Genomic DNA, 24,470 nt, shown 5'->3' on the forward strand with positions numbered 1-24,470 from the left:
CCCAGGGGACTCTGGCCATGGCATAAGCCCACTTGGGGCTCTCAGTCACCTGGCACTCTCCTATTGCCCCCGTGCCATCACTGCCTCTCCCGTGGGGCAGACTGTGGTGCCTGGGGAGCTCTGCCCAGCGGCTGTCACTGTCCCCAGGGCTGCCACCAAACTGCTCCCTGGCAAAGCCCCAGACATCCTGGTTGCGAGGGGAGGTGAAAGGGAAGGCGAGAGCTGTACAGAGCCCAGGGAAATGGGAAAGCGAGAGCAGTGAGTGTGAGTTGGCACTCAGGAAATGCAGGGGAGAAAAGTCTCTGCAAAGTTCTTGGTGGCAGTGACAGGAGGTACTGACTGACACAGACAGGGAGAAAACCACCTCCAAGTATCAGCCCCATCTGGAGACAGGATTAAGACAAGGAAGCTACGACTTTGGCATCCCTCTGTCTGTCCCTGGAGAGTGAACACCTTGCTCTGCTTCCTGCCTATGTGCATGGTTGGTTCAGCTCTGTGTGTGCTGGTGCCAACAGCAGCTGAAATAATAAACACACACCAGATTTGGGGGAACGGGCTCCAAACCGGTGCTGGGAGGTGGCAGGTTTCAGTTTGGCCATAGGTATGGTCCTGCTCCGGATGGGAGGATGCTCCAGTCACAGGGCACCTGTGCTCTGCTCCAACCTGGGAGAGGCTTCCCCATTGAGATGGAGCTTGTTGCCTCCTTATTGATGGCTCCTTCCCTTCTGCACTGCTGGGGAAGAGGCCTGTGGAATAAATCAGTGCAAGAGACAGATTATGGCAGCTAAAGACTCCAAATGAGATGATAATTGCTGTGGTAATGACAGCGAAGACCTGATGCTGCCGATAAGGAAGCATCTCAGCTGCTCTTGGCTGGTGCCTGGCCAGAGGGTTGGCACAGTGCATGGCTGGGGATGTCCCCAGGGCCACCATAGCTGGGCACTGCTGCCCTCTCTATGCCCACGGCAGGACCGGGGTGCCCACGGCAGGGGTGTGGGTGCTGGTCCCCACAGCAGCAGGGATGGGGATGCTGGGGCCAGGCAAGGGGCGTGAGGCCGGCAGCCCTGGTGGGACCGTTTGTCTGGTTCTCCCGCCGGCTGCGTGTCAGCTCTAATTAGGCAAACTTCTGTATTCATTGCAAGCCCAGCCAGCAGAGAATTCCACAATTGAATTTTAATGCCCTAAAAACACATTACAATCAGCCTGATTAATTAAGAGATGGCTTAACATGGTGACCGGGCTGCACAGGGCCATGCTGGGGAGGGGTGCAGTGCTTGCTGGGCTCCTGCACCCCATGGCACAGTGCACGAGGTTGGAGTGCCACGGGAATGGCAGAGACAGGGCTGGTCCCTGAGCCCCATGGGGCTGTGGATGGGAGCCAGGGCCGGGCTGTGTCCTGGAGATGCTGCTCCCATGAGCCCAGACCCAAGGCAGCTCAGTAGCCATGGCTCAGCTGGGCAGGCAGCAGTGGGAGCATCCCCTTCCCTCCGCAGGCCCTGCTGTCCCCCATCAGGGTGGCCATGGGGCACTGCTGAGTGCCTGTTCCCTGTGTCACCACCATGTCCCCGCTGTGGGCACAGGGACTGACACTGTGCTGTGCCACCACCATGAGTGGGGCCCTCCAGGGAGTCCCTGCTTGCTTTTGTTTGCAAGTGAGGATGAGCTGGGAGGCTCATATTAATTTCTTTCTGCAGTGATTCCTCGGGGTGCCACCAGTGCTGGGTAATGAGCTCCCACCTCCCTCAAGCCAGATCCACCCCTGCTCCCTGAACCATCACTTTCTGTCACCAGGCTGTGTCCCCGCACAGGTCACTCGCTGCTCAGTGCAGCCTCACTGTGCAGCGAGCACTGTGGGGTGAAGCATCCCCAGAGGGATCCTTCCCCTGCATCCCACTGCAGAGCCTTGCTGGGTTGAATTTCACTGGGTGCCCCTGCTCAGGGAGGTGCTTCAGCCAAAGCCCACCCTGCTGCAGCACAATGAATGGAAAAGGGTGTAAAGGAGAGGTAGCAACTGGCAGGACATAAATCAGAGGGAAAGTGATAAAGGGAGCCTCTTGCCAGGAGGGGCTGGCAGCAGGGGGAGGGATGGCAGTGGCATCGTGAGGCCAAAAGAAATCTTGGCAAGGCGATAAATCCTGCAGCCGCTGGAGCTGCCCGAGCGCTAATGATGAGGCACAAACGCCAGCCAGGTTTAACAAACATTTCTGCTCTGTATTTGGAGAGACGCGGGACGACACGCTTGAATCATACAAGAGTGATGAAGCCATCTATTAATTACTGCCGGGAATGTTAAACAACATCTGCCAGCTCAGCAGGCCCAGGCACTGCCTGCCCCGGCCTCCTCCAGGAGCTGGAGGAGAATTTGGCCTCCTCATTAATTTCCCATGAAATCTTGGAATAGCAAGAAGATCCCAGCTGGGTGATGGAGCGCCCATCCCCGCCGGGAGCCGCAGGGACACCGGGGTGCTCCCTCCTCACTGCCATGTTTGGCCACGCTGGGATTTATGTCACATTCCCACCTGGTTCAATCTAGTTGATTCTGTGATTCTCCCTGATGAAGAATAGCCGTAAACTGGCAAAGGTTGAGCATTTGTTTCCTGTAATGTGATTTATAGATTTTCTTTTACCCAAGTGTTTTTGGAGGCTGTAAGAAAGCGAGTGCTCATTAAGGGATCCCACGGAAATCTTTGTCACAGCTTTGGGAGGAGCCAGCATCTTTAAAGCAGGTGGCTCCATGGCAGGAAGATGCTAGTTAACAAGCTAGCTCTGCACAGTATGCACAAGGCTGTGGCAAGCAGAGAGGGACCTGGTGGAGTGATGCATCCCACCAAAGAGTGCACAGTAAGCACTGGGGCTGGCGCATCCCTTTAGTGCAAGATCCCAGGGCCATGAAAATTGTGAGGTCCAAGAAACTGGACCAATTGGTGGGATTCTGGGCAAGAAGGAGAGCTGGGGGTACACATGCAGCCAGCCAGGTTGCACCACTCTGCAAAGCCTCTCCCAGTATGCAGGAGCTGGGAGGGATGCCCAGGCTGGGGCTGGGTGACGCTGGCCTCGGGGACACAGGCAGGGGTAGGTGCTGGGTTGGTTCTGGGTCCTACTGGAGGGGCTTTTGGCTTATTATCCCTTGGTCCCTTTGCACCCAGAGGGGATGGGCTTGGGAAGATTGTCTTTGGTGAAAAATCATGAGATTTATCACAAGCAAAGCTCCTGCAGCTCCTCCTGCAAGGTGCCAGGACACATGTGGGTCATTTTCCCCACCCTTTTTCCACACATAAAAATGCTAGGATTTTCTTCCCTATAAAAGCCAAAACCCAAACACAGTTGCAAAGTATTAGTGTGCTTCAGCACAGAGAATAACACCCAGGGGAGAAGGGAGGCTCAGGGTGCTCCCTCCCAGCCCCAGTCCTGTAACACCTTGTGTAGCTGCAAGGCACAGGGGGGGTGGGACAGATCTGGGGGTGCCCAGGATGGACAGAAAGTGACAAACCCCAGTGGGACAGTGCCACCCCTCCACGCCAGCCGCAGCAGCTCGGCTGGGTGCCAGCTGGGCCACCTGGGAGCCCGGGGACAGGTAGTTAAAATTCAGAAATGTCAATTTAAATTAAAACGTGTTTCAGAAAGGAGAGAGATAAAACCTTCCCCGCAGCGCAAGGAGCTGGGGGATTTATGGGGTACTGGGAGGACCGGTGCCCCCACTGCAGTGGGCTCAGGGTGATGCTGCTGGTGCCACAGGGCACCCCAGGCACTTGCCCACCCCATCCCCACCCACTGCCATAGAGGCCAGGGCTGTGTCTGCACTCAAATGTCAGCTCGCTAATAAAACATGCAGGGGCTACGTTTTCTTTGGGCCAATAAAGCTCCCTGGTGGCAGCAGGGATGCAGCGAGCTCCCTCCTGCTCAGCACCCTCCCCACCTCCCTGGGGGGACACAGGGGCCCGTCTGACCCCACACTCCTGCCGGCTCCCCCAGACGAAGGATGTTGGGAGCGAGCCCCAGCACCAGTGTGGCACACGGCTCCAGAGCGGGGAGTAAATCCCCTGCGCTGTGTCAAGGTAAAGTGACAAAACACCGGCCTGCAATGCGGGAACCACAGTTATAACAAGAGAAAATCAATGCGGTACATTACCAGGTATATAAAGACGCCATTAACGCTTCAGTGTGGAGTCCAGCAGATTCACCTGCCATCAGTGCTGCGAGGGCTCCCCGTGCTCCCGTCTGCCTGGGTCACCCACATGGGGCTCAGCTCTGTGTTTACTCACTGCCCCCCAGGCAAAGATCTCCTGCTCCCACCGGCTGCCCCCTGGGCTTTTGTGCAGTGCCTGGCCTGCAGCTGGGGATGTGGCCAGGGCTGCCAGGGTGGGAGCTGTTCATGGCCAGTCCAAGGTGCAAGGATCCAGCCACGCTGCAGCCCCAGGACAGGCAGGTGCCACCCCTCCTTCTGGGGCTCCTTCATCCACCCACCGCACTGCCAGTGCTGAGTCCAGAGCACACCGGCACCTCCTGGGTGTGGCTGAAGAGGATGACAACCCTCAGGTACCAGGGAGCAAGGCTGCAGAAGGTGCAGTGCTCCCCTGGCATGGCAGCTGTGGGTAGGAAGCAGTATGTGTCATAGAATCATAGCGTGGTTTGGGTTGGAAGGGACCTTAAAGATCGACCAGTTCCAATCCCCTGCCATGAGCAGGGACACCTCACATTAGGCCAGGTTGCTCAAAGCCCTGTCCAACCCAGCCTTTAACACTGCCAGGGATGGAGCATTCAAAGCTTCCTTGGGCAGCCTGCTCAGTGCCTCACCACCCTCACAGTAAAGAACTTCTTCCTTATATCTAAGCTAAACTTCCCTTCTTTCAGTGTCCTCGGGGCACATGCTGGGGACATGAGTGCTGGGGACATGCCCTGGAATGCGGGGTGGGGACATGTGCACTGGGGGGATAGGTGTGCTGGGGGCACGAACACAACTCCCTGCACAACTGCCCATCACTGGGGACAGCTTGGATAATTCTGAAGAAGTTGAGTCAAGCTTCTCTTAATTGATTAATCAATAGCTTTAATTGAGTTGAGAGTCTCTAACAGATAGCTTCAGCACTGCTCTCCCTCTCACTGGCACTGCCCTGACCTCCCACCAAAACCCCGGTGTTTTGGCTGACTTCTGCCAAGGTCGTGCTGCTGTCAGGCTCTCCCAAAGCCAGTTCCTGGGGCGTGCAGAGGGGCAGGGAGCTGTTCTGCTACAGTTACAGTGGAGCTGCACCATGCAAGACTCCCATGAGAGCCCCCAGGACAGGCTCAGCACAAGGGGCTGCAAAACATCCACAGCTGACGGTGTTACCTCTGTCAGCAGCAGCTCAGCCCCTCTGCACCCATGGGCTGGACAGAACACGCACACCGGCCCTGCAGGCTGTGAGCTGTGGCTGGAGGTGCACAGAGCACATGGGACAGGGGCTGGGGACAGGCACTGCAGGGGCCGGACTCCCGTACACTGGAGCCACGGCTCTGCAGAAGCAGAGATGAATGTTTTATGGTAAAATATGCAGAGCATGGGACGAAAGAGAAAGCGTTTCCTGCATAATGAGACACTGTTAGACACAGGCTCCCCGGGAAACCAATTAATACGGTGCTTTGTGAATGTCAGGCCAACACCTGGCAAAACCACCTTTCCCAGGGAGGACGCCAGCAGCGCCGTGCGACAGCCACACACCCCCCCCGACGAAGACAGCAACCCCACCGGTGTCACAGGCAGAGCGGGCCCGGCTCTGCCTGCTGCGGTGCGGCGTGGGGCCGCCAACCCCGCGGCACACCGGAGCCATCACCGCGCTGCACGCTCGCAGGGCAGTGTGTGGGAGCCGTGAGGTGCTCACCTCAAGCCCTACTCCGACGCCACGGGTGATGGGCTCTGAGAAGGGGCTGCGCCGGTGACACCCTCCCCACGACGGCGCGGGAGGACGCCGACTCGGCCCCGCTCCTACCCTGCCTAACCCCGCCCACACCCAGCCGGCACCGCCCATACGCAGCTTAGCCCCGCCCATCGCAGCATGGCCACGCCCCTTCCAGCGGAGCTCCGCCATGGCGCTGCGCTTCTCCGCCAACCTCTCGTGGTTGTTCCCGCAGCTCCCGGCGCTCCCGGCGCGGCTGGAGGCGGCGGCGGCCGCGGGGTTCGGGGCGGCGGAGGCAGCCTGGCCCTCGGACTGCCCGGCCCAGGCTCTGCGGGCCGCGGCGGAGCGGGCGGGGGTGCGGATCGTCCTCCTCAACACCCCGCCGGGTACCGCCGCGTCCCCCGGGCTGCGGGAGGTGGGGGCACGGGGGTCGCGGGGGTGCCCCGGTGCCGCTGATCCCTTCCCCGCTCTCTCCTAGGGGACCAGGAGGCGGGCGAGATGGGGCTGGCGGCCGTGCCCGGGCGGCAGGCTGCCTTCCGGCAGGGGCTGGCCGCGGCCGTGCAGTATGCCAAGGCGGTTGGCTGCCCCAGGTAGGTGCCAGCGGGACCCCGCTGCTGCTGCGACTCGGCTGCTCCGACCCGCGGCACCGGAGCCCTCCCCTACAGCCCTGCTCTGCAGCCTTCCTGCTCCAGCTTTTCTTGCGAGCGGAGCTCGCCCTTTGCACTGCTGTGCCAACAGCCCGCCGGGTCACCGAGCCTCTGCAGGGCCGCGTCGGGCTGGGGCCGTTTCATTGCAGACCCCTGGTTGCAGTGCCACAGTCTTAAATGTGCTCTTTGGGAGCTGACCCAAAGCTGCCAAGCACGCTTGGCTGACCCTGCCCTGTGCCAGTCCCCGTGATAATCCTCCCTTTTTTCTCCCCAGCCATACCAGTCCTTTCCTCCAAGACACAACAGTTGTTTTATGGATTACAGCACAGCAGAGACACTGTAAGAGATGCAATTAGCCTGGCACAGCCCCCTCCAGAGAACCAACGTGGCCCTTTGATTCCATTTACTTTCCTTCATTCTTCCTCTTAGAAACACAGTCCAAAGCTGGCATGGGCCAGCAGGCAAGGGGTTGCCCAGACCCATTTATGTTCTCTGGTAACAGGCAGTTTGAAAAGGCTTTTGCTTGCAGTGTATGCCTCACCCAAATGGTGCTGAAGAGCCTTGCTCCCCCCAGGCATGATCCTGCACACAGCCTGGCATAGTCCAGCACTGGCCCCTATCCCATCCCTGATGTATGCTTGCTGCCCATCACTGTGGCTTCAGGGCAGCCCCAGGAGCAAGACCCGAAGTAAGCTCCAGTCTCAGGCTGGAAGAGTTGGAGATAGCTGGTAAAAGAGGGAAGGTCTACAATGTGTCAGGCGAAAGGTTCAGAGGTCCCTCTGCATTCTGAGGTGGGATGGTTTGTGTTTGTGTCCCTGCAGTTTGCTGGCTGCCTGTTGTGCCCCTTGCATAGGACATGGCTCCTCTTACCCCCTTCTGTGTCTGCCCTCTCAGCCTGGCCCCGTTTTCCATTGGCAGAGGAAGGTGTATTAGTCCCAACCAGCTGCCTGGATACTGGAGCTGATCTCTGTGTCTGCAGGATCCACCTGATGGCTGGGCGGGTTCCCCAGGGTGCAGACCGGGCAGCAGTGGCAGCGGAGATGGAAACCACCTTTGTTGAGAACCTCAGATATGCTGCTGACCTCCTGGCCCAGGTGAGTGGGAACAGGTCCTGCTCCATGCGTGCAGGTCTTAGGGCACCAGGATGGAGAATCCCCCACCTGCCTGGTCCTGGGAAGGAGCTCTGGCTGCTGCCGAGGTGGCAGGTGTTCTGTAGTGTGACATTGCCGTGTTACAGGAAGACATGATTGGACTGGTGGAGCCTATTAACAACCGCATCACTGACCCTCGTTACTATCTGAACACCCCGCACCAAGGTACATCTCTCCCCAAAGTCTCTTTCAAGGGAAGAGAAGGATCCCCCAACTCCGAAAGGCAGGCAGTTGCCTCACCTGCAGGGGGATGCTGGGGAGCACAGTTAATGAAGGAGGGGAAGGTCTCAGGGCTTCACCATGAAGTTTCCAGCCTGGGGATGATGATCTCTCATTTCTTGCACCCTTAGCTGCTGCCATCCTGGAGAAGGTGGGACGGCCCAACCTGAAGCTGCAGCTGGTGAGTGAGCACTGAAGATCTCTGGGGTCCATCCTCCACCACAAAACCTTACATTAACACACTGGGGAGTCATAGGGGATATGGGCTTGTTATCTCCTCCCAGGGATATGGGGAGTGACAAGGACCGTAAGACAGCCATCCTTGACTGCTAACTGCTGAACAGCTGCACCATCTGTCTTCTCTCTTCTCCACAGGATCTCTTTCACTGCCAGATCATGGATGGGAATTTGTCACGCAACCTGGAGACATTCTTCCCACTCATTGGTAATGCCCAAACCAGCTCCATAGGGCAGGAGTGGCTTGGAGATGGGGTCCTCCTGCCCCACACTCTACTACAGCTGGCTGAAGGCACCAGACTGCTTTTGGATCACCTCATCACGTGCCTAAGGGAAGGCAGGAGGCAGGGCTGCCTCGGACAGAGTATCTCCCATTCCCTCCCTAGGTCATATCCAGATTGCGCAGGTGCCAGGGCGGCATGAGCCCGACAGCCCTGGGGAGCTGAACTTCCCCTACATCTTCCAGCTCCTGGAGTCCCTTGGCTACACTGGCTACGTGGGGTGCGAGTATGCTCCGAAAGGTGAGTGGACCTGCAGGTGATCTGAGCCCCATGGGCAGGTCCCAGTACGGACCAGCTGGCTTTGTACAGTGTGCAAATACAGGCAGACTGTGGGCATCAGAGTCCCTGCCTGGGGGCAACAGCCCTGCCCGGAGTGTAAGCTGCTCCAGCTTGCCTGGGGGTGCCAGCAGGAGACTTTGTCTGTCACTGCAGGAGACACCGTAGAAGGTCTGGGCTGGCTGCGGTCATACTGGGAGAGTCGAGGGCTGCAGCGTGGTGGGACCAGCAAGGCAACAGAGTAGAAGGAAACTGCTGGAATAAAAGTCAAAGCAATGGCTTGGCAGAAGAGCATGTGTCTTCTCTTATGATTGGGGGTGGTGGTAGGTAGAATGATTCCTAGGGCAATGTTAGGAGCATCCTGTTTCCCTTCCCCAGGCCCTACTAGGCCAGCCCAAGCAGCTGGACCTTCATCTACACAAGTACCATCTGCATCATGTCATAGCTGGGGATGGCTTGGGCACCCCTGCAGGTGACTTCAGGTGCACAGCAGAACTTTCACTTCCAGTCTGCAGGGGTATCCAGGGAGAGGTTTTCAGTCTCCCCTGCTGAGGGGAGCATTTGCTCCTAGGGAAACAGGCAAGTTTTCCCAGTCCAGCTCCAGCTGGTGCCTGGAGCTGTGGGAAGAGGGCTCTGGGCTTCCAAGTCCTGCAGATCTCAGGGCTGTTGCTAGTGCCCAGCACTGACCCTGCAGTAGATGGGGAAAGAGAAGTAGGCTCCTTGCAGGCTGCCTGAGCCAAGGTAACAGGATGGGGGCTGCCTTTATATATATATATATATCTATATATATGCTTTCCATATCCTAGCCTACAGCACACAGGTGGGAATCTGGTTCAGTTTATTTCACAGAGACATCAATGTCTTTAATGTACATCTCCATCAAACCTTCCCCTGGTCCAGTTCACCCTTCCTATCCCCTTTAGTGCTCTCCTGATGAAAGCAAAGGGACAGAAGTGGGCAGCCTCACTGCTCAGAGCTCTGAAGTCTTTCCACCTCAAGCCAGAGCAGTGTGCAGTGCTGCCCTGTGCAGAACTGGTGCTCTATGTTCTCCTCCATGCCTTCCCGGCAGGCAGAACTCACCTGCAGATGCCAAAGCTGTGTCCCTGAGAATCACTCTGCTTCAACCAAGCCACAGCAGCCAAGCTCCTGTCCTTGCAGTTCAGTTCAAGGTCATTCAGTAGCAAGTCCACTGACAACAGCGCACCGAGGGCCACACCAGCCAGCGATGCATGGAGGTGCCTATCCCCAGGCTCCTCAGCTCAGCACCCTCGCATGCCACCAGCAGCGCTGCCTGCGGTGCCGGAGCCTGTTCTTCCCCATGGTGATCCATGGCACAGCCACACCAGGAGGTGTGGTACACGTGTTGCTCAAGGCTGTGGGTGCCAGTGCTAGAGCAGGCCTGTCCAGAGGTTGAAGCAGGCGGTGTTGATAACTGACTCCAGGTGATGGTACGTGGACACAAGCTGTGGCAGGGGGCTCTCGCTGTTCTGGGGCTGCACTGGGAACGGCTCCCGGAAAACCACGGTGAGGCTCTGCTGAGAGGGAGGAACAGGTCAGGGGAAGGATTCAGACAAGCACTGTGCAGTCCCTACCCCAGGTGCATGGGCACTCTTTAGGCAGTGCCAGGCAGGGACTAGGATAAATCCCAAAATGCCGGTGGCACTGAGCTAGCGCCTCCTCCTGTGACAGAGCATGCTTGAGCCTCTTCCCAAGTTTTCTGGAGAAATAAGATGCAAGGACTTGCCCACTCACTCTCTCCCAGCCCCCATGCATCTACAGTTATTCCACCCCCAGCAGCAGCCTCGGGAGAAGAGGGGATCCTACTGCCTCCACAATAATAGGGGCTTCCAGGGAAATCAGAGGGAAATTTCTTCTCCTAAGGCAAAGAGTAGGAGTGCAACAAATGGGGAAGGGGAGGAGATTAAACGTAATAACTGCAATCCTAAAAATAAATGCTGGCTGCTCCATTCTGATCAGTGACTGTACTGACAAGGCAGGGCAAGGGCAGAGGGGAGCAGAAAACAGGGTTCAGAAGAGAAGGCGCAGGAGCTGAAGCAGAAGAACATGAGTGATGTGGTGTGCTCAGATCAGCAGCATGGAGGGAAGACACAGAGACTGGATGCTCTCCAGAGCTGAAACACAGCACACAGAATCAACTAGCTTGGAAAAGACCTTTAAGATCATTGAGCCCAGCTGTCAGTCCAGGACTGCCAAGTCCACCACTAAACCATGTCACTAAACTGATCTCCCCTCAACATCTCCCCCTCGTGATCTCCACTCACAGCCACCCCTCATCTGCCCTGCTCTCACCTCACAACCACCCAACCTTTCCCCTCATGATCTCCCCTCATGGCTGCCCCTGCTCTCCCCTCACAGATGCTCCTCTGTTCCCCTCATGGCCAGCTCTCCTCTCCCCTCACCCCTCATGGCTGTCCCTCCTGTCCTCTCAGGATCTCCGCTCACAACCATCCCACCTCTCCCCTCATGATCTTCCCACACCCCTCATGGCCACCCCCATCTCCCCTCATGAGCTCCCCTCAAGACTGACCCTGCTCTCTCTCACAAACACCCCTCATGTCTGCCCCTCGTATTTTCTTAGGATCTCTCCTCGTGACCACCCCTCCTGTCCCCTCATGGGCGCCCCTGCTCTTCCCAAGTAGCCAGGATCCCCTGACAAACTGATAAAGCCATGACAGCAGCTGTGTAACTGCAGAACAGCAAACACACAACCATCATTTAAGAGGGAAGAGAAGGTGATTTGTGAGCCTAACTCCAGCACTGTGCAAGGCTTTAGAGCAGGCTCAGAGAGGAAGAACCACGATGAAAATGCAGCTCTGTTGTACCAAAGTGATGTGCTAACATTAGAGTTCTCTTTGATAAGGTAGTATTTCTGGACAAAGGAATCATGGTGTATCTTATCTGAACTTCAGAAAGAATTTGATGTGGTGCCACATGGGAAATTTAGGTAAGCTGTAAAGATAGGAATTAACACAAAAATTATAAGGTGGAGATGGTAGCATTGAAAGGGGAGGAAGGAGGTTGGAGAGAGGTTACAAATGGGAGTTCTTCCAGAACATGTCTTGGGACTCATGCTGCCTAGTTCTTTAATGAGTTTGGCACCAAGATGAGGAGTGTGCTGATAAAGTTTGAGGCACTAATACAAAAGAGGATAGGGATGATGCAAGAAAAGCCCTAGAGGCAACAGGAATGGGATGAATATTAAATGCAAGGTAAGGAACACAAAAGGATTTCTGCTGTAAGATGGGAGTCACTGGGAGAGGTGATGGAGGGTGTGGTGCATCACATCAGTGAGCACAAAATGACACTATGACCTGTGAGACATGACCATGAAAAGGCAAATACCACTCCAGGATTTACCAGAAACACTGAGCAGGGACAGGAAAGCCTCAGTGCAATCGCTGAGGGCTCTGCTGAGATTCCTCAGGAATACTGGGTGCAGTCCCAGATACCTATATTTATGAAGGCTGTCCTGAGCCCTGACAGGCTCTGAATGACAATAATGCCACTGGGGAAGGGAGGCTTAAGAGCTCATCTTGCTTAACACAGCAACATGGAGTTAGCAAAAATCCCACCCTTAGATGTGGAGGTGAACCTCAGGGACCAGGGAAGAAGCTGGTACCTGCACAGTGAAGAGTAGTTTCAGCTCTGAGCTACCACTAGCATGAAGAGGATAGAACTGGCCAAGATAAAAAGCTGCAGCAAAAGATGCTCACCCTGGCACCCATCCTGCACCCTGCCTGGCTCTGTAGCTGAAAGTAGAGTATTTTTTCCCTCAACTCCAGTGAAGACCAAGGCCCATGCAGATTTGCTGGAACCCTTACAGTGCAGGGTTCTTCCCTTCTGCCCAGGTAGGTGCAGCCCACAGCTCTGGCAACCCCTCCCAGGCAGACCCAGTGTGATCCGGCTTTGTACTGAATACAGAGGACTCTAGTCTGGACAGAGAGAGAGCTGAGAGCATGATCCAAAAGCAACCTTGTGAAATAAAAAAGAGGATCAACTGCTTCCTGTTTTCCAATATAAGAACAAAGGGGCATCACGTGAAAAGAGCAGAAGGAGCTTCAAAAACAATCCGAGGACTTCACCTAGACTGTAATTGGTCTGGGAGCTGCAGGTCAGGGGAAATCATGGATGTCAGAAATTAACCAAAGGAAACAAATCCATGGAGGACTATTAAATAAATGGAAATACCATTTCTAGCTCAGGATGGGCCTGAGCCACAGATTGTCAGATGTTGGGACAGTATATCCAGACTTCCTGACCTGCTCTTATTTTCCTCATGTGCACCTGCTGTTGGTTACTGCTGGATGAATCTAAACAGATCTCTGTCCTGAGCCAATATAGCTGCTTTTATATTCCAAACTTCTTACCGTCTTTCCTGAATGGGAATCAAGAAACACAAGAACGAAGCAATCCGTGAACTTCTGGTTGAGCACGACCTGTCAGGAGGGCCACAGCACAGGTTGGAAAGAAGACAGTACTACAAACCGTCCTGTATCTCCAGGACAGGGATACAAGCACCCACCCAGGGACATGCTAACATGCAGGATGAGTGGCATGATAGAGCCTTGAAGATGCAAGTCTGCCTGGCTCACAGGTGACACTGCCCAATCATGGGGATACACATGGCATGAGGCTCTGCGGGTGCAGTGTCCCATCTGCCAGGAGGCAGGCAGACAAACACTGCTGTATCACAGGAGCACACATTTCACGCTGCATCAGTAGCAGAGAGCAACATGATGATGGTGCCCATGTCACCTTAACAGCACATGCCAGGCTCACACAGGAGGCAGGGGCTCTGGACAGGGGAGAGAGGCTACAGGTAGGTCATGGACTATGTCTTACCAGATACTGGGTGCCAGTCTCAGCGTTGTGGAAGTGCCGGCAGCTCTGGGGAAAGCGGCTCAGCAGCACTTTGATGAGGCTCTGGTACCAGGAGACTGTCATGGTGAGGAAGCATTCCTGCAGGCATGGAAAAGGGCTGATTTCAGCCTCCCTCTAGCCATGGCACCAACAGCCATAATACTACAGCAGCCTTCATCCCTCAAATCGGATGCATTCCACTGAGGCATGCTGACTCTCCACAGACAGGTCCATCCAACCTCCCCCTTTCCCTGCCAGCTAGGAGCTATGGTTCTACCTCTGTCTTCCCACCAAAGAGAAATAGATGTGCCCTGTTCACCTGGTGCCCCACTCCATCCCCAGAGCAGAACAGCGGCTGCTGTTCATCCCGACTCCATCCCCGCTGCTCACCAGCTGGGGGTCGACATCAGCAATGGATTTCCCATGCACGGCTTCAAGCAGCTCCTCCAGCTCCACCAGTGAGAGCTTGCCCAGCTTCAGCTTGTCAGAAGCCAGGGGCTCCAGAAGGAAGAGGCGCTTCCAGAGGTTGTCCCTGCGGCAGTGGCATTTGGCCAGCTGCACCATGCTGCTGAGCTGCTTCTGGGCTGAGGCCACCTCAGAGGCCAACAAGGGGAAGAGTGGCGAGGTGTAGAAGAGTCCTGGGCCCAGTTTGACTTGCGTGCCCCCTGCGTAGAACTCGCTGCTGTCCTCCACGTCCTGCCACAGCTCTCGTTCCGCTGGCTGCTGCCGCCCCAGGCTGATCTCCGGCTCTGCTGCCTCCCAGGCTGCCCGGCCCACCACAGGTTCCAGCACCTCCCGCTGCAGGCGCGGCAGCTTCTTGAAGCGCCGCATGTCAGCCGTGAGCCGGGGAAAGAGCTCCCGCTGGCTCGTCATGATGACGTAGAAACGCAAGCTGAGAGCAAGGAGACACTCGTGAGCCGGGGAAGGGCTGCTCCCTTCCCAGCTGGGCTGCAAGTGGACCGTGGGCCTCTCTGTCCCCGCCAATAAGGGTCCTTCTCTGCCCAGTTCACTGTGAACCACCCAACCTGCCTGGGATGTCCCAGACAGAACCACTCCTTCCCAAGGCCCTCTTCCCCAACCAGGAAGCTTTGGCATCATGTCTCTGGACACCGAGCACTCACCGGAGCATGCGTCTCTCTGCCTCACTCTGCTCCTCAAACGGTGCTGCACTGTGACACACCAGGAGGGACACATCAAAGTCATCATGATGACGCAGACCTTCAGAGTCCTTGTAGGAGCCAGAGCTGGGAGCAAAAGCACATCAGTATGAAGGGGACCTCACTTGGTTCCTCAAGAGCACCTGGTCACAACAAAACTATTGGGCATGGGGAATTCAGCACAGCAGGACTCCTCAGAAGTGCTATGGGAGATGTCAAACGCCTGCGTACACACACACACATGCTCACCACCCCTGTTGTCCATCTCAGAAAAGCTGGGCAAAACTGCTGCCTGGCACTATGAGCAAGTCAGCTTTGCTGGTGCCTTGGGGCAGCGTTCCCAGGAGTGGGGGGTGCCCACTCATCCTGGGCAGCTCCAGCAGGTGCACTCACCTGTTCCAAATGGAGACCAGGGCATATTCATTCTGCTCTGTGCCTGGTGTCCCCTTCTTGTTGTCACTGCCTGCGGCTGGCCGGGTCATGCGCAAGGGTTTCATGTGGTAGGTGTTGGCGTGGTCAGCGATGTAGTTGTACAGTTGGTGTGCAGTGATCATGTTGGTGGGCAGGGCCAGTGTGCCTGGTGGAAGAGGACACATTGCTATCACAGGAGACAGCAGTGTCTCTTACCTGGGCAGAACAGTGTCCTACAAAGTACTCTGGGGGACAGAGCAATCCACCTCGCTTCCACAACAGGCCCTAGAGCTGGGCCCCTCATGTCACCCTCTCCCTCCCACCTCCCTGGATACGTCAAAGGTCAGGTTTATTTGTAAAGCATTTGGAAACCTTTTGCCAGGCTTTGCTGGCAGTCAGCCCCAGACTGACCACGTGTTGAGCTACACACCTTGGAAAACATGGTTGCGGCCAAATTTGGGGATGTCGGTGTGGTGGGCAATGAAATCCTCCAGGAAGCTGGTGAGGTGGTAGCCCTGGCGGAGAGTCATGTGGGAACCCAGCAGGTACTGGTGGACTATACGCAAGTGGAAGTCGTAGCTGAACGAATGCACGTGCATGAGGTCCCGCACCTTGTCACACTCCTCTGTGAAGAGCATAGAGAGCTGCGGAGGGACAGGGAGTCAAGGCAGGAATGTTACCAGGCACCTCACACCCGTCTGCAAAGCCCTGATGACAGCAAGGCAGAGCAGAGCCAGCTGCAGCCACCCCTGTCCCAACACCAGAGCAGGATGCAGCCGAGAAGCTGTGCGCACAGTGCAAATAGCAGACCTGCAGGCCTGGCCCCAAGAGATCCAGCTTGGTGGCTCCTTCCATACTTGACCCCACTCCTGGTCTCCAGTGGCAGCACAGACTGATCGGCACTGCCTCCCCTTTTGGCATGAGGTTCACCCACCATCCTGAGCTGAAAGCCACAAGGCTGTGAAGGAAGACATGGCCTCCTTTCAGCTGAGTGCTGCTCTGAACTGCCTAGTCCCTGATTATGTACAGTACACACTGGGACTGGAGCCCCAGCATGCTCTGGATCTACACACAAAGACTGACTCTCTGAATGTCCCTTAAGAGCAGAAGGCAGCCTGTGGGGAGTAGCTGGACCTAGAGATGGGCTGCAGCAATGTTGCTAATGCCGTGTGCTCAGTATCTAACATGGGCCCAGGCTGGCTGCTGGGCAGCCAGATCCAGTGGTGGCTGGTGTGTCACAGCTGTGAGAGGTTCCCTCCAGCACATGGCCATTACCTCTGCACAGCGTACTGGTTCTTCACCAATGCAGTACCAGCCTTCACACGTTCACTCCTGGCCACAACCCCAGCACAAATGCAGCTACTCTGCCAGGGAACAGCACTGGTGAAGGCCTCAACCTTGCCCACATGCCGGGGGCACACGTTTATATCTTTTGGCTCTCTGACACCTTTGGGCAGTTGACCCCCATCATAATCCCTTAGTTTAAGAAGGGGGCAAGCAGGAGGCATTGGCAGGAGAATACGCTGTCCTCGCTCTCTGCACCACCTGCATTGCTGCTGCCATGAGCCGGAGGACATCCCGGACAGCCAGGATTAGCCCTGAGAGGAGCCTATCCCTCTGCCCCAGGAAAAGCAGGACAAAAAGCAAGAAACACAAGGTGCTGCCCCCATGCCAGCACCTGGGGCCCACCCCATCCTCTTCCCAAGCTGTGCTGTCTGCTGTGGTAAGTATTGTTATGGAAGGCACTGGCACAGGAGGCAAGAGTCAGCTCCTGCAGCCAGGCACTGGGCAGGAAGGGCAAAAGCACAGCCAGTGGGAGGTTCAGCCTTGCACTGGCAGGGCCTGCTGTGCTCAGCATGGCAGTGGGAGGAGAGGACGTACCGCAGACTCAGAGACGGAGCTGGGTCCCATGCAGCTCTTGCTGCGAGCTCTGGCTGTAAGAGTGCCCTGATGGAGAGAGATGCACAGCCAGTGGGAAGAGAGACAAGGCACTGCCCAGCCCTGTTCCTGCATCCAGCCTGTCCTGCACAGGCTCAGGGTAAGACAAGAGGAGAGAAGGGGTGGAAAAGCTCAACTGCTCCACCTGGGGGCACTCTGGGCTAGTCCCAGCGTGTGGGAAGGCTGGCCAGGCCTCTGCAGCGAGTCCCACGCCTCTTGCCCGCTCCTCCCAGGACCATCCCCTCCCACTGCAAAACCAGGCAAAGTCTTTTCCCAAGTCGGCCAGAGAGAGCCTGGACGTGCCCTGCAATGGCAGCGGCAGCTTGGTAACCCTGCCCTCTGCATGTGCAGGCTCCCCAGGAAAGGCTCAGAAAACCTTCAGGCGAGGCAGGTTCTAAACTTAGGAGAGCCACTCTTAGCATATATAAGATGCAGTCTTGCTATGGAGCCACCTTGGAAAGGACAGTATGGTCATGCGTGCTTCCTGCCTCAGACAGGCTGGGCTGACCAACCTTAAGGCAGCCACCCAGTGCCCTGGGGACAGGCATGAGGCACCCTGACACACCAAAAGAGAAGGGAGCAGGCAACCCCATGGTGTTGCAAGTAAGGCACAGAGGTATCAAGAACAAGGGCTCATAGTGCAGAAAGTGATCTCTGGCAAATGGTAGCCATGCATGTTCACACATTCCTGTTACCATTCCAAGAAAAGCAGAGAACTTCTGGCTTTCCATGCATGAACTTTCCCTGGAGCAGTCATCTTTGCCAGAATTGCTCCTCTTCCTCCCCATTCTGCTCCATCTCGCTCCCCAAGCCAGGACAAGAGTCATCCTCTTGCCAAACCTCCCATCCCTTTCACTGCACTCCTGCACATGTGGCTGCAGAAGGCTCTATGCAGTTCTGCTTTTCCATGAGGAAGCACAGCTCTCCAGAACTTGCTACACCTGAAATGCCCATTCTGTCCCAGAGATCACTGCTCCCCCAAAGCAGCCCCTGTCCCTTAGCTGCGCCTGCAAAGCCATTACCTGAGAGTTTACAGACTGGCCCATGGGGATCCGTGAGCACTCCAGTGCATACTGCTTCACACAGAAGTAATAACCCTGCAGGAGAGAGCACATGAGCACAGCACAGGCTTTGGGCCCCTCCAGGAAAGGAAAACAGCCCCCATGCTTCACCCTCTGGGCTAGATCCCACAAGCTCTTGCTCCATGTTCTGCTTCCCCTCTTGTCTAAACTAAGCCAGCCCAACCAATACATGGCTGAGCACAGAGCATCCTACCCAGTGGTAAGTCCTTGCATCTTTTATTAGCACCCCCTCCAGGCAACTGCTCTGGTCCCTGCAGAACCATCTCTAGCTGATCCAGAGTCCTGCAGGACCATGGAAGAGGCAGGACAAGAAACAATCACATGTGCCTGGTGCACTCCTTATCACTCACTTTGTCACCTCTGGAGACTGTCCCTGAACCCACAGAGATCATACTTTGTTTCTTGTTCTTTCTTACCTGAAAGGCCAACTCCATCAGCACAATCCCACCCGGAAGGGCTCTCTGTAGATGATAGGTGGCAATAGCAGGGCTTGTGCTCTGGGAAGAGAAGGACAAACCTGAAGAAGCTATCTGACACAGGAGAGCAGCCCACATACCAGGGTGTGAGGCTGCCATGAGGCTCTGTGGCACAGGTAGAAATAGTGGAGCCTTCCAGATGAGCACCCTCACTGGAGAGAGGAAGGCAGACACGCCAGAGCTGACTGTGAGAAGAATTCTAACTAACCTAATAAACAGCCTTTGAGAGAGCACACCAGGCACACTGTTCCCTTCACCTCCTGCTTGCTCACAACGGGGTATCTTTAGAGTTTGAGGATATTGTGAGCGGAGGGGTGATGCTGCCCATAAAACCTCTCCCTGCTGAGCTCTCCCCACACCATCACATCTGCCTGACACAGCAGGAAACAGAGGCATCCAGTCTGGACTCAAGGCTTAGCTGCCAGCAAATTCATTTGTCCCCTGTTCAGTAATCCCAGTGGATTGCTCTCTTGTTTTAACTGGAAGGTGTTGTCTTGCCCACAGTCCAGGAAAGTATTAGAAAAGGGTGAGCAAATGCTATTTACTCTATCGTCCCTGGGTGATTTCATGAGCCACAGGTGGTTTCTGCCTATCTAGTGACTCAGATTGATTCCTTTTCCAGGTATTTGCCTATTCTTTCTTGTAAGCTCACATTCACAAAACTCAGTAAGCTCCGAGTACTCACAAAACCTTTTGATAATGACCACTGTTACCTGCTGCATAAAGAAAACACTCCCTTCAGCTTTGAAACTGGCTCCCAATACTTTCAATTGATGGTGTCTAAGTGCTGCATCAAGTAAGACAGCAAGGAGTCAATCCCTTTCCAGATTAGCTGCAATTTGGTAGAGTTGTCCTTTTCCTCTCTAGTTGCTACTTCTTTAGACATCAGGACCCTCAGCCTGCTCTCACATTAGAGCCATTCCAGCATTATCTTCTCTGACCTCTTTAACTGCAGCATTTATCTCACTCTAACTAAAGATCCTTTTGCCTCAGAGTTGCCCTTAACCATAGATGCTGAGGCTTCTCTGATAGGCAAACCTCTAGAATCACACTCAAAGGCAGTTGTCCTGGTCTCAGGTCACCCTGTTGTGCTTCTGAGCCCCCTCCAGGTTGTTGCTCTCCTGGTTCTACCCAGTTCCAGGTGAGGGCTCTGAGGGCTGCAGGAAGACACACAGAAGGGCAAGGAGGTCTCATTTGACCCAGCATCCCAAAGACAGTGCTGGTCTAGACAGACTTCTTTTGAATTTGGCATCTTCTCTGTTCTTTCACATCCTTCTGCCTGAAACTGATTCAAAAGCCAACCAGAACCACAGCTCCACCCCTCTAACAGACACATACCTTTGGACTCCCTTCTGTTTTTGGCTTCGTGTAGGAAAAGGACCCTCTTCCCTCTACACCCATTGCTGCCAGAGCTCGGATCCGGCTTGTGCTACTGGAAATGATAGCAAAACCAGCCTTAAGCAGGGGAGCCAACATCTCCTGTTGTGTCAAACCAGGGCACAGCTCAGTGTGTGGGCCCTTCTCCAACAACAGGGTTCCCAGAACATCACTGACCTGCGAGTGGTGGGCGAGGGTGGCCGCACCTGGACCAAGATGAAGCCCATGCTCTGCAGGTATTGGATGTATTGCTGCAGGAAGGCATTGCACATCTCCTGCAGCCAGGGCTCCTCCTTCACCTTGCAAGGCAGCGCCTCTGCAGAGTCACAGCTGTGGCTGCGGTCTCTCCCTGAAGCTGTGGAGTCGTTGGAGCGGTGGCGCTTCTGGAAGAGAAAAGAGTTTCTAAGGAAACCTGCGGTGATTGGCCCCGAGGTGGCACTTGCTGGGACACCACCACGCGTCCTGGTTGAGCAGAGAGCACTAACAGCTGGTGCCCCAAACACTGCCCTAGTGCACATGATGAGACACAAGGTCCAAGATTTACCCAGCCATGGACTGACGAAACAGTACTGCAACAGACTGCAGGGAAAGGTGCCCTGGCAGAAGGGGAAAATTCCCATCTTTCCCCACAGAATGGCTTCCACAAAGTGTTAACAGCTCACAGCTGGTTCACACAAGGTTCAACAGAGCCTCAGCTCCTACTGTCATGGTAAGACTCCAATCCCCTTATGAATTCTGCTGACTTCTCAGGATTTACTAGTAGTTCAGTAGCACTGAAAAGGAACAGTGCTTTCTTTTAACCATTTCCAGTTCTCCTCTTGATGTGCTGAATAATCCTTGTCTTTGTGCCATCTCTGAGGTTTCTTTTCTTGATCTACTTCAAATCTGTGGCTCTTTTACATATTCCTATCTGGCCTTTCATTCACCTACTCCAGGAGCAGTCTCTTTACTTGCAGCTACTGTCTGACCTTCTCCAAGTCTCTCTAGTCTCACACTTAGTGTTCAGATGAAGATGTTAAAACACTAGTATTTTAGGAATGTATTGCAATATCACCCACAATACTAACACCCTTGCTGCTGTATTCTAAATGGCTTGCTTTTTGTATCCAACTGTTCATGAACTGAAGAAACCCACTGAGCTCTCTGCTCTGTACAGGCTGCACAGTTAGAGTACAATACAGGAGGAGCTCAAATTTCTCTCCCCATTGTGCTCTGTTTTACTGGGAACCAGGTCCCAGCTCCCACAATTGCTCTCATTTCACAGGCTGCTCAAGTCCCTCTTGAGTTTCTTGCAGTCTTTTTCTGTTCTGACCTATCTGAACAGCCATACAGCATTGCAAAGCCTGGCTTCTTATATATACTGCGATAAATGATCTGGAGATACAGAACCCACTACACAACCTTGAAACCCCTGCTGCCAGACTCTTCAAATTGAATAACCAATTTTCATTTTGCCCTGTTGCAAAAACAAAGTGAAGTTTTCATCCTGTGATGATACTTTTCCTTTTGCCTGCGAGTACTCAATTTCTGTAGCAACCTCTGCTTAAAGACCCTGTCAGAATCCTTTTGACATTTTGATAAATTACAACAGCCTGTTCTTCCCTTCTGACACACACAGAGACTGTGAACAGCCAGTACAGGATCTGCACCGGTTAGAGTCTGTCAGGTTGCAACCTGCTCAGGATTCAGCTGGTTTGCTTTCAATTGTTCCAGCTATTTGCTGGGTCCAGGAAAGGTTTACCATGTCTGGCTGCTGAATGCATAAGGGGAAGTTTTGCTTCCCCAATGAATCAGTACTAGACTGTATTCCCTGATGTCTCTGCTAAGCTCAGCCCTGAATTCTCTGGGTAGAAAAAGCAAGTCAGTCTTCCCCAGGGATGGCGTGGCTGCTGAGGAAAGGCTTTGAGGACCTAAGGATCTCAGTTTCCATCTTAGAGGGTGCAAATTCATCCTGTAATACACAGGTGAGTTCAGAGGAGCCCTATCTTGGGAAAAAGACTGCAAAGCCGTCCTTTGCTCCAGCAAACAAAGCCCAACCCCACTGGCACTTGCTGACACTCACCTTCCCCTCGACCTTGCCCTGCTGGTCAGTTTGGATTTGCTGCCGAAAGGCTGGGTCAAAGAGTAAGGGGGTAGCACAGTAGTGAACGAGGCGTGAGGACTGCTTTAGGGTCTCCAGGTCTGCCAGCTGCACAGCACAAGAGGAACACAGTTACAGAACACATCCCTCACCAAGCCTGGGAACAAGCTGTGGTGCTTAGAGACCAGCAACTCCAGAAGTTCAAGCAGACAGCTTGATGTTAAATGCCATCCCCAGCATACAAGCCTGCTCTTGAGTCCCAGTGCCCCCCTTTGCTATGGGGAAACTGGTGCTCTCAGTGCACAGTAAGAAAGCCCAGCCTGCTGCCCACCAGGGCTGCACTCACACTGATAGGCATGTTCGACTGTGCTGATCTCTGCTGCCAGGTAACAAAGAGATTTTCAATCTTCATCTGCTTCTCCAGTTCTAAAGGAAAGAGAGCAACCACAAGAGTATCAAGCCACAGCCCTAAGTATTGCCACCCCCCCTTCAATCCCACCCTACATAGGCCATAAACCATTCTCTCACAGCATCCTGACAGGAGGAGCTGAGAACTCTTGCTCTGCTCTTTCTGAGCAACTTTTCCAGGATCAAGATGATTAGGCATAATCCTGTGACACCCCCCTTGTTGTACCTTTCCTCTCCATGCTCTTGATTTCCAGGAACTGGGCCCCATGCCAAGACACAGGGTCAAAAGGTCCTGACTCAGGCCCATGGGGTATTCTCTTGATAGTGGTTACATCCCGCAGAGCTTCATCAAAGGGTACCACATCAGGATGGAAGTGCAGAGATGGCAGGCTGCGGGCAGAGCTGCTCAGCCGGCCTTGCTCCTTGCTAGGGGGGGGACTGGAGCTCCGGATCAGTGCATCCACCTCCAAAGTGGAGTTCAGGAAAGGATTTGGCTCCTAAGCAAGCAAACACAGCCATGAAAACCTCCTTACTGCCAGCTTTGGACCAAGGACCCATAAGAACAGAGTAAACACAATTCTGTCGATCTGCAGACATCTCTGTTAATCTTCTCCATTACCAGTCCCAAGGAGAGCAGGTCTGGGCCCAACATGGCCCCACTGTGCAGTGAGAAGCCCATTCCCCAAACTCCTCCACCCTAAACAATTCACTCTCAACCAAGTGCTGCCAGCCACAAGACCTGGCTTCCCTTTCCACCTCTGTCTGTCTCCAAGAGCAGACAGCAACAGCTTGACTGGACACAACCACAGTTAGGACATGTGAGCACCTGGGAATGACTTGCCAACCAGCACACAAAAGCACACATGTGCCTACAACCTCCCTCAGACCCTGCACTGACAAGGCCCCACCTGAAGAGGAAAGAACTGCTCTGCCCAGCAGGGTGCCCTACCTGCTTGCTGTCCTCATGCCATGGCGTGTCCATGAAGCAGTGGTGGTGGAAAAGTCCCAGTTTCTGACTGATCAGGCAATGCACAATGTGGGACCGGGCATTCTGCCACTGCAGCAGGCGAGTAAGGGAGCAGTTCAGGTTGGCCCCCAGGTCTGGGGACCAGTTGTAGGTGTAGAGTGTCAGCTGGAGAGAGAAGAGGAGGAGGAAGGCTGAAGAAACCACTCTGAGAGGGCCTGCATAGTGACACAGGCTATCTCAGGTGATCTGCATGGTAATTGTTGTAGCCACTTTCAGGCAACAAGGCTGGGACAGGGAGACTGGCAAGAGCTCATTCAGAGTCCCACTGTTAACAGCCACAGCAGTGTGGTGATACTTGTGCTCTCAGTGAAAGCCCCCAGCCTGATGTGGGCCTTGCTGAGGGTAGGGACAGAGCAATTACAGTCCAACAGTAGGGCAGCTGAAGTCAGAAACAGCAAAGGTTGCTGCTCCCTGGCACTCCTGAGTGCTGCAGGGAACCCCCAGCTCTGCATGTGGCACAGAGAAAAATCCTGCCCAGCTTCTTCGGAGTGCCTATAAAGGCATTCTTTCTCTCTGCTTTCTATCCCTGGGCCGGTTTGGAACAGCCTGCCTTTTAGGAGACACCACACAGGCACCATTGCTACCTTTTTGTCAATGATCTCCATAAAAAGGAATCTTTGCCGCGGCACCAGATCTCTTCCAACAACGCTGGGATCAGAGCCTCTCTCTGCCGAACTGAATTCCATGGCCTCAAAGCGCTGGAGCCCTTTGTGAGCTGTAGGAAGCCAGAGTTAAGACCCTCAGTAGCAGTTCATCCTGCTCTTCCATCCCACATCATTAATGTGGCACAGTACTGCTCAATTCATTTTGAAATAAGCAGTTACAGACATATTTGAGAGGAGCTGAAAAGAGACAACCCACTGCTCACACCCAGGCACAAGCAGTCTGTCCCAGCAAGGAGGGGAAGCCTTCTCATACATCTCCCACCCCCAAGAGCCCTCAGCACATCATC

General features: G+C 54.7%; 2 protein-coding genes across 18 annotated transcripts in view; one reads left to right on the forward strand and one right to left on the reverse strand.

Annotated features, from left to right (window-relative positions):
- The first annotated feature begins 6,060 nt into the window (after positions 1-6,060).
- On the forward strand, positions 6,061-8,970 carry HYI (hydroxypyruvate isomerase (putative)). Its single transcript, XM_061345066.1, has 8 exons — positions 6,061-6,256; positions 6,349-6,460; positions 7,497-7,611; positions 7,755-7,833; positions 8,019-8,068; positions 8,263-8,332; positions 8,511-8,645; positions 8,838-8,970. Exons 1-8 carry the CDS (start codon positions 6,061-6,063, stop codon positions 8,924-8,926), a joined length of 846 nt encoding a protein of 281 aa, XP_061201050.1. The 3' UTR covers positions 8,927-8,970.
- A 532-nt stretch (positions 8,971-9,502) lies between these two features.
- SZT2 (SZT2 subunit of KICSTOR complex) overlaps positions 9,503-24,470 on the reverse strand; it is a 58,749-nt gene continuing 43,781 nt past the window's right edge. For 8 of the 17 annotated variants that reach the window (XM_061345076.1, XM_061345071.1, XM_061345068.1 and 5 more), the window contains 17 exons: positions 24,103-24,233; positions 23,441-23,623; positions 22,718-22,988; positions 22,430-22,509; positions 22,066-22,191; positions 20,181-20,386; positions 19,965-20,058; positions 18,567-18,647; positions 18,091-18,165; positions 17,012-17,077; positions 15,561-15,774; positions 15,113-15,296; positions 14,684-14,806; positions 13,953-14,454; positions 13,545-13,661; positions 13,070-13,138; positions 9,503-10,216 (listed from right to left, as the gene is read on the reverse strand). In XM_061345076.1, the coding sequence (XP_061201060.1) occupies positions 10,070-10,216; positions 13,070-13,138; positions 13,545-13,661; positions 13,953-14,454; positions 14,684-14,806; positions 15,113-15,296; positions 15,561-15,774; positions 17,012-17,077; positions 18,091-18,165; positions 18,567-18,647; positions 19,965-20,058; positions 20,181-20,386; positions 22,066-22,191; positions 22,430-22,509; positions 22,718-22,988; positions 23,441-23,623; positions 24,103-24,233 (2,669 nt within the window). In that variant the 3' untranslated portion in view covers positions 9,503-10,069. Of the gene's footprint in view, positions 10,217-13,069; positions 13,139-13,544; positions 13,662-13,952; positions 14,455-14,683; positions 14,807-15,112; positions 15,297-15,560; positions 15,775-17,011; positions 17,078-18,090; positions 18,166-18,565; positions 18,648-19,964; positions 20,106-20,180; positions 20,387-22,065; positions 22,192-22,429; positions 22,510-22,717; positions 22,989-23,440; positions 23,624-24,102; positions 24,234-24,470 lie in introns of those variants that run through there. The other 9 variants (XM_061345083.1, XM_061345082.1, XM_061345074.1 and 6 more) reach the window with 7 other exon arrangements.

Source organism: Neopsephotus bourkii, unplaced genomic scaffold, assembly GCF_033783945.1.
Source record: "Neopsephotus bourkii isolate Nb327-2 ecotype Australia unplaced genomic scaffold, CSIRO-AGI_Nbou_v1 NB_234, whole genome shotgun sequence".
Lineage (NCBI taxonomy): Eukaryota > Metazoa > Chordata > Aves > Psittaciformes > Psittacidae > Neopsephotus > Neopsephotus bourkii.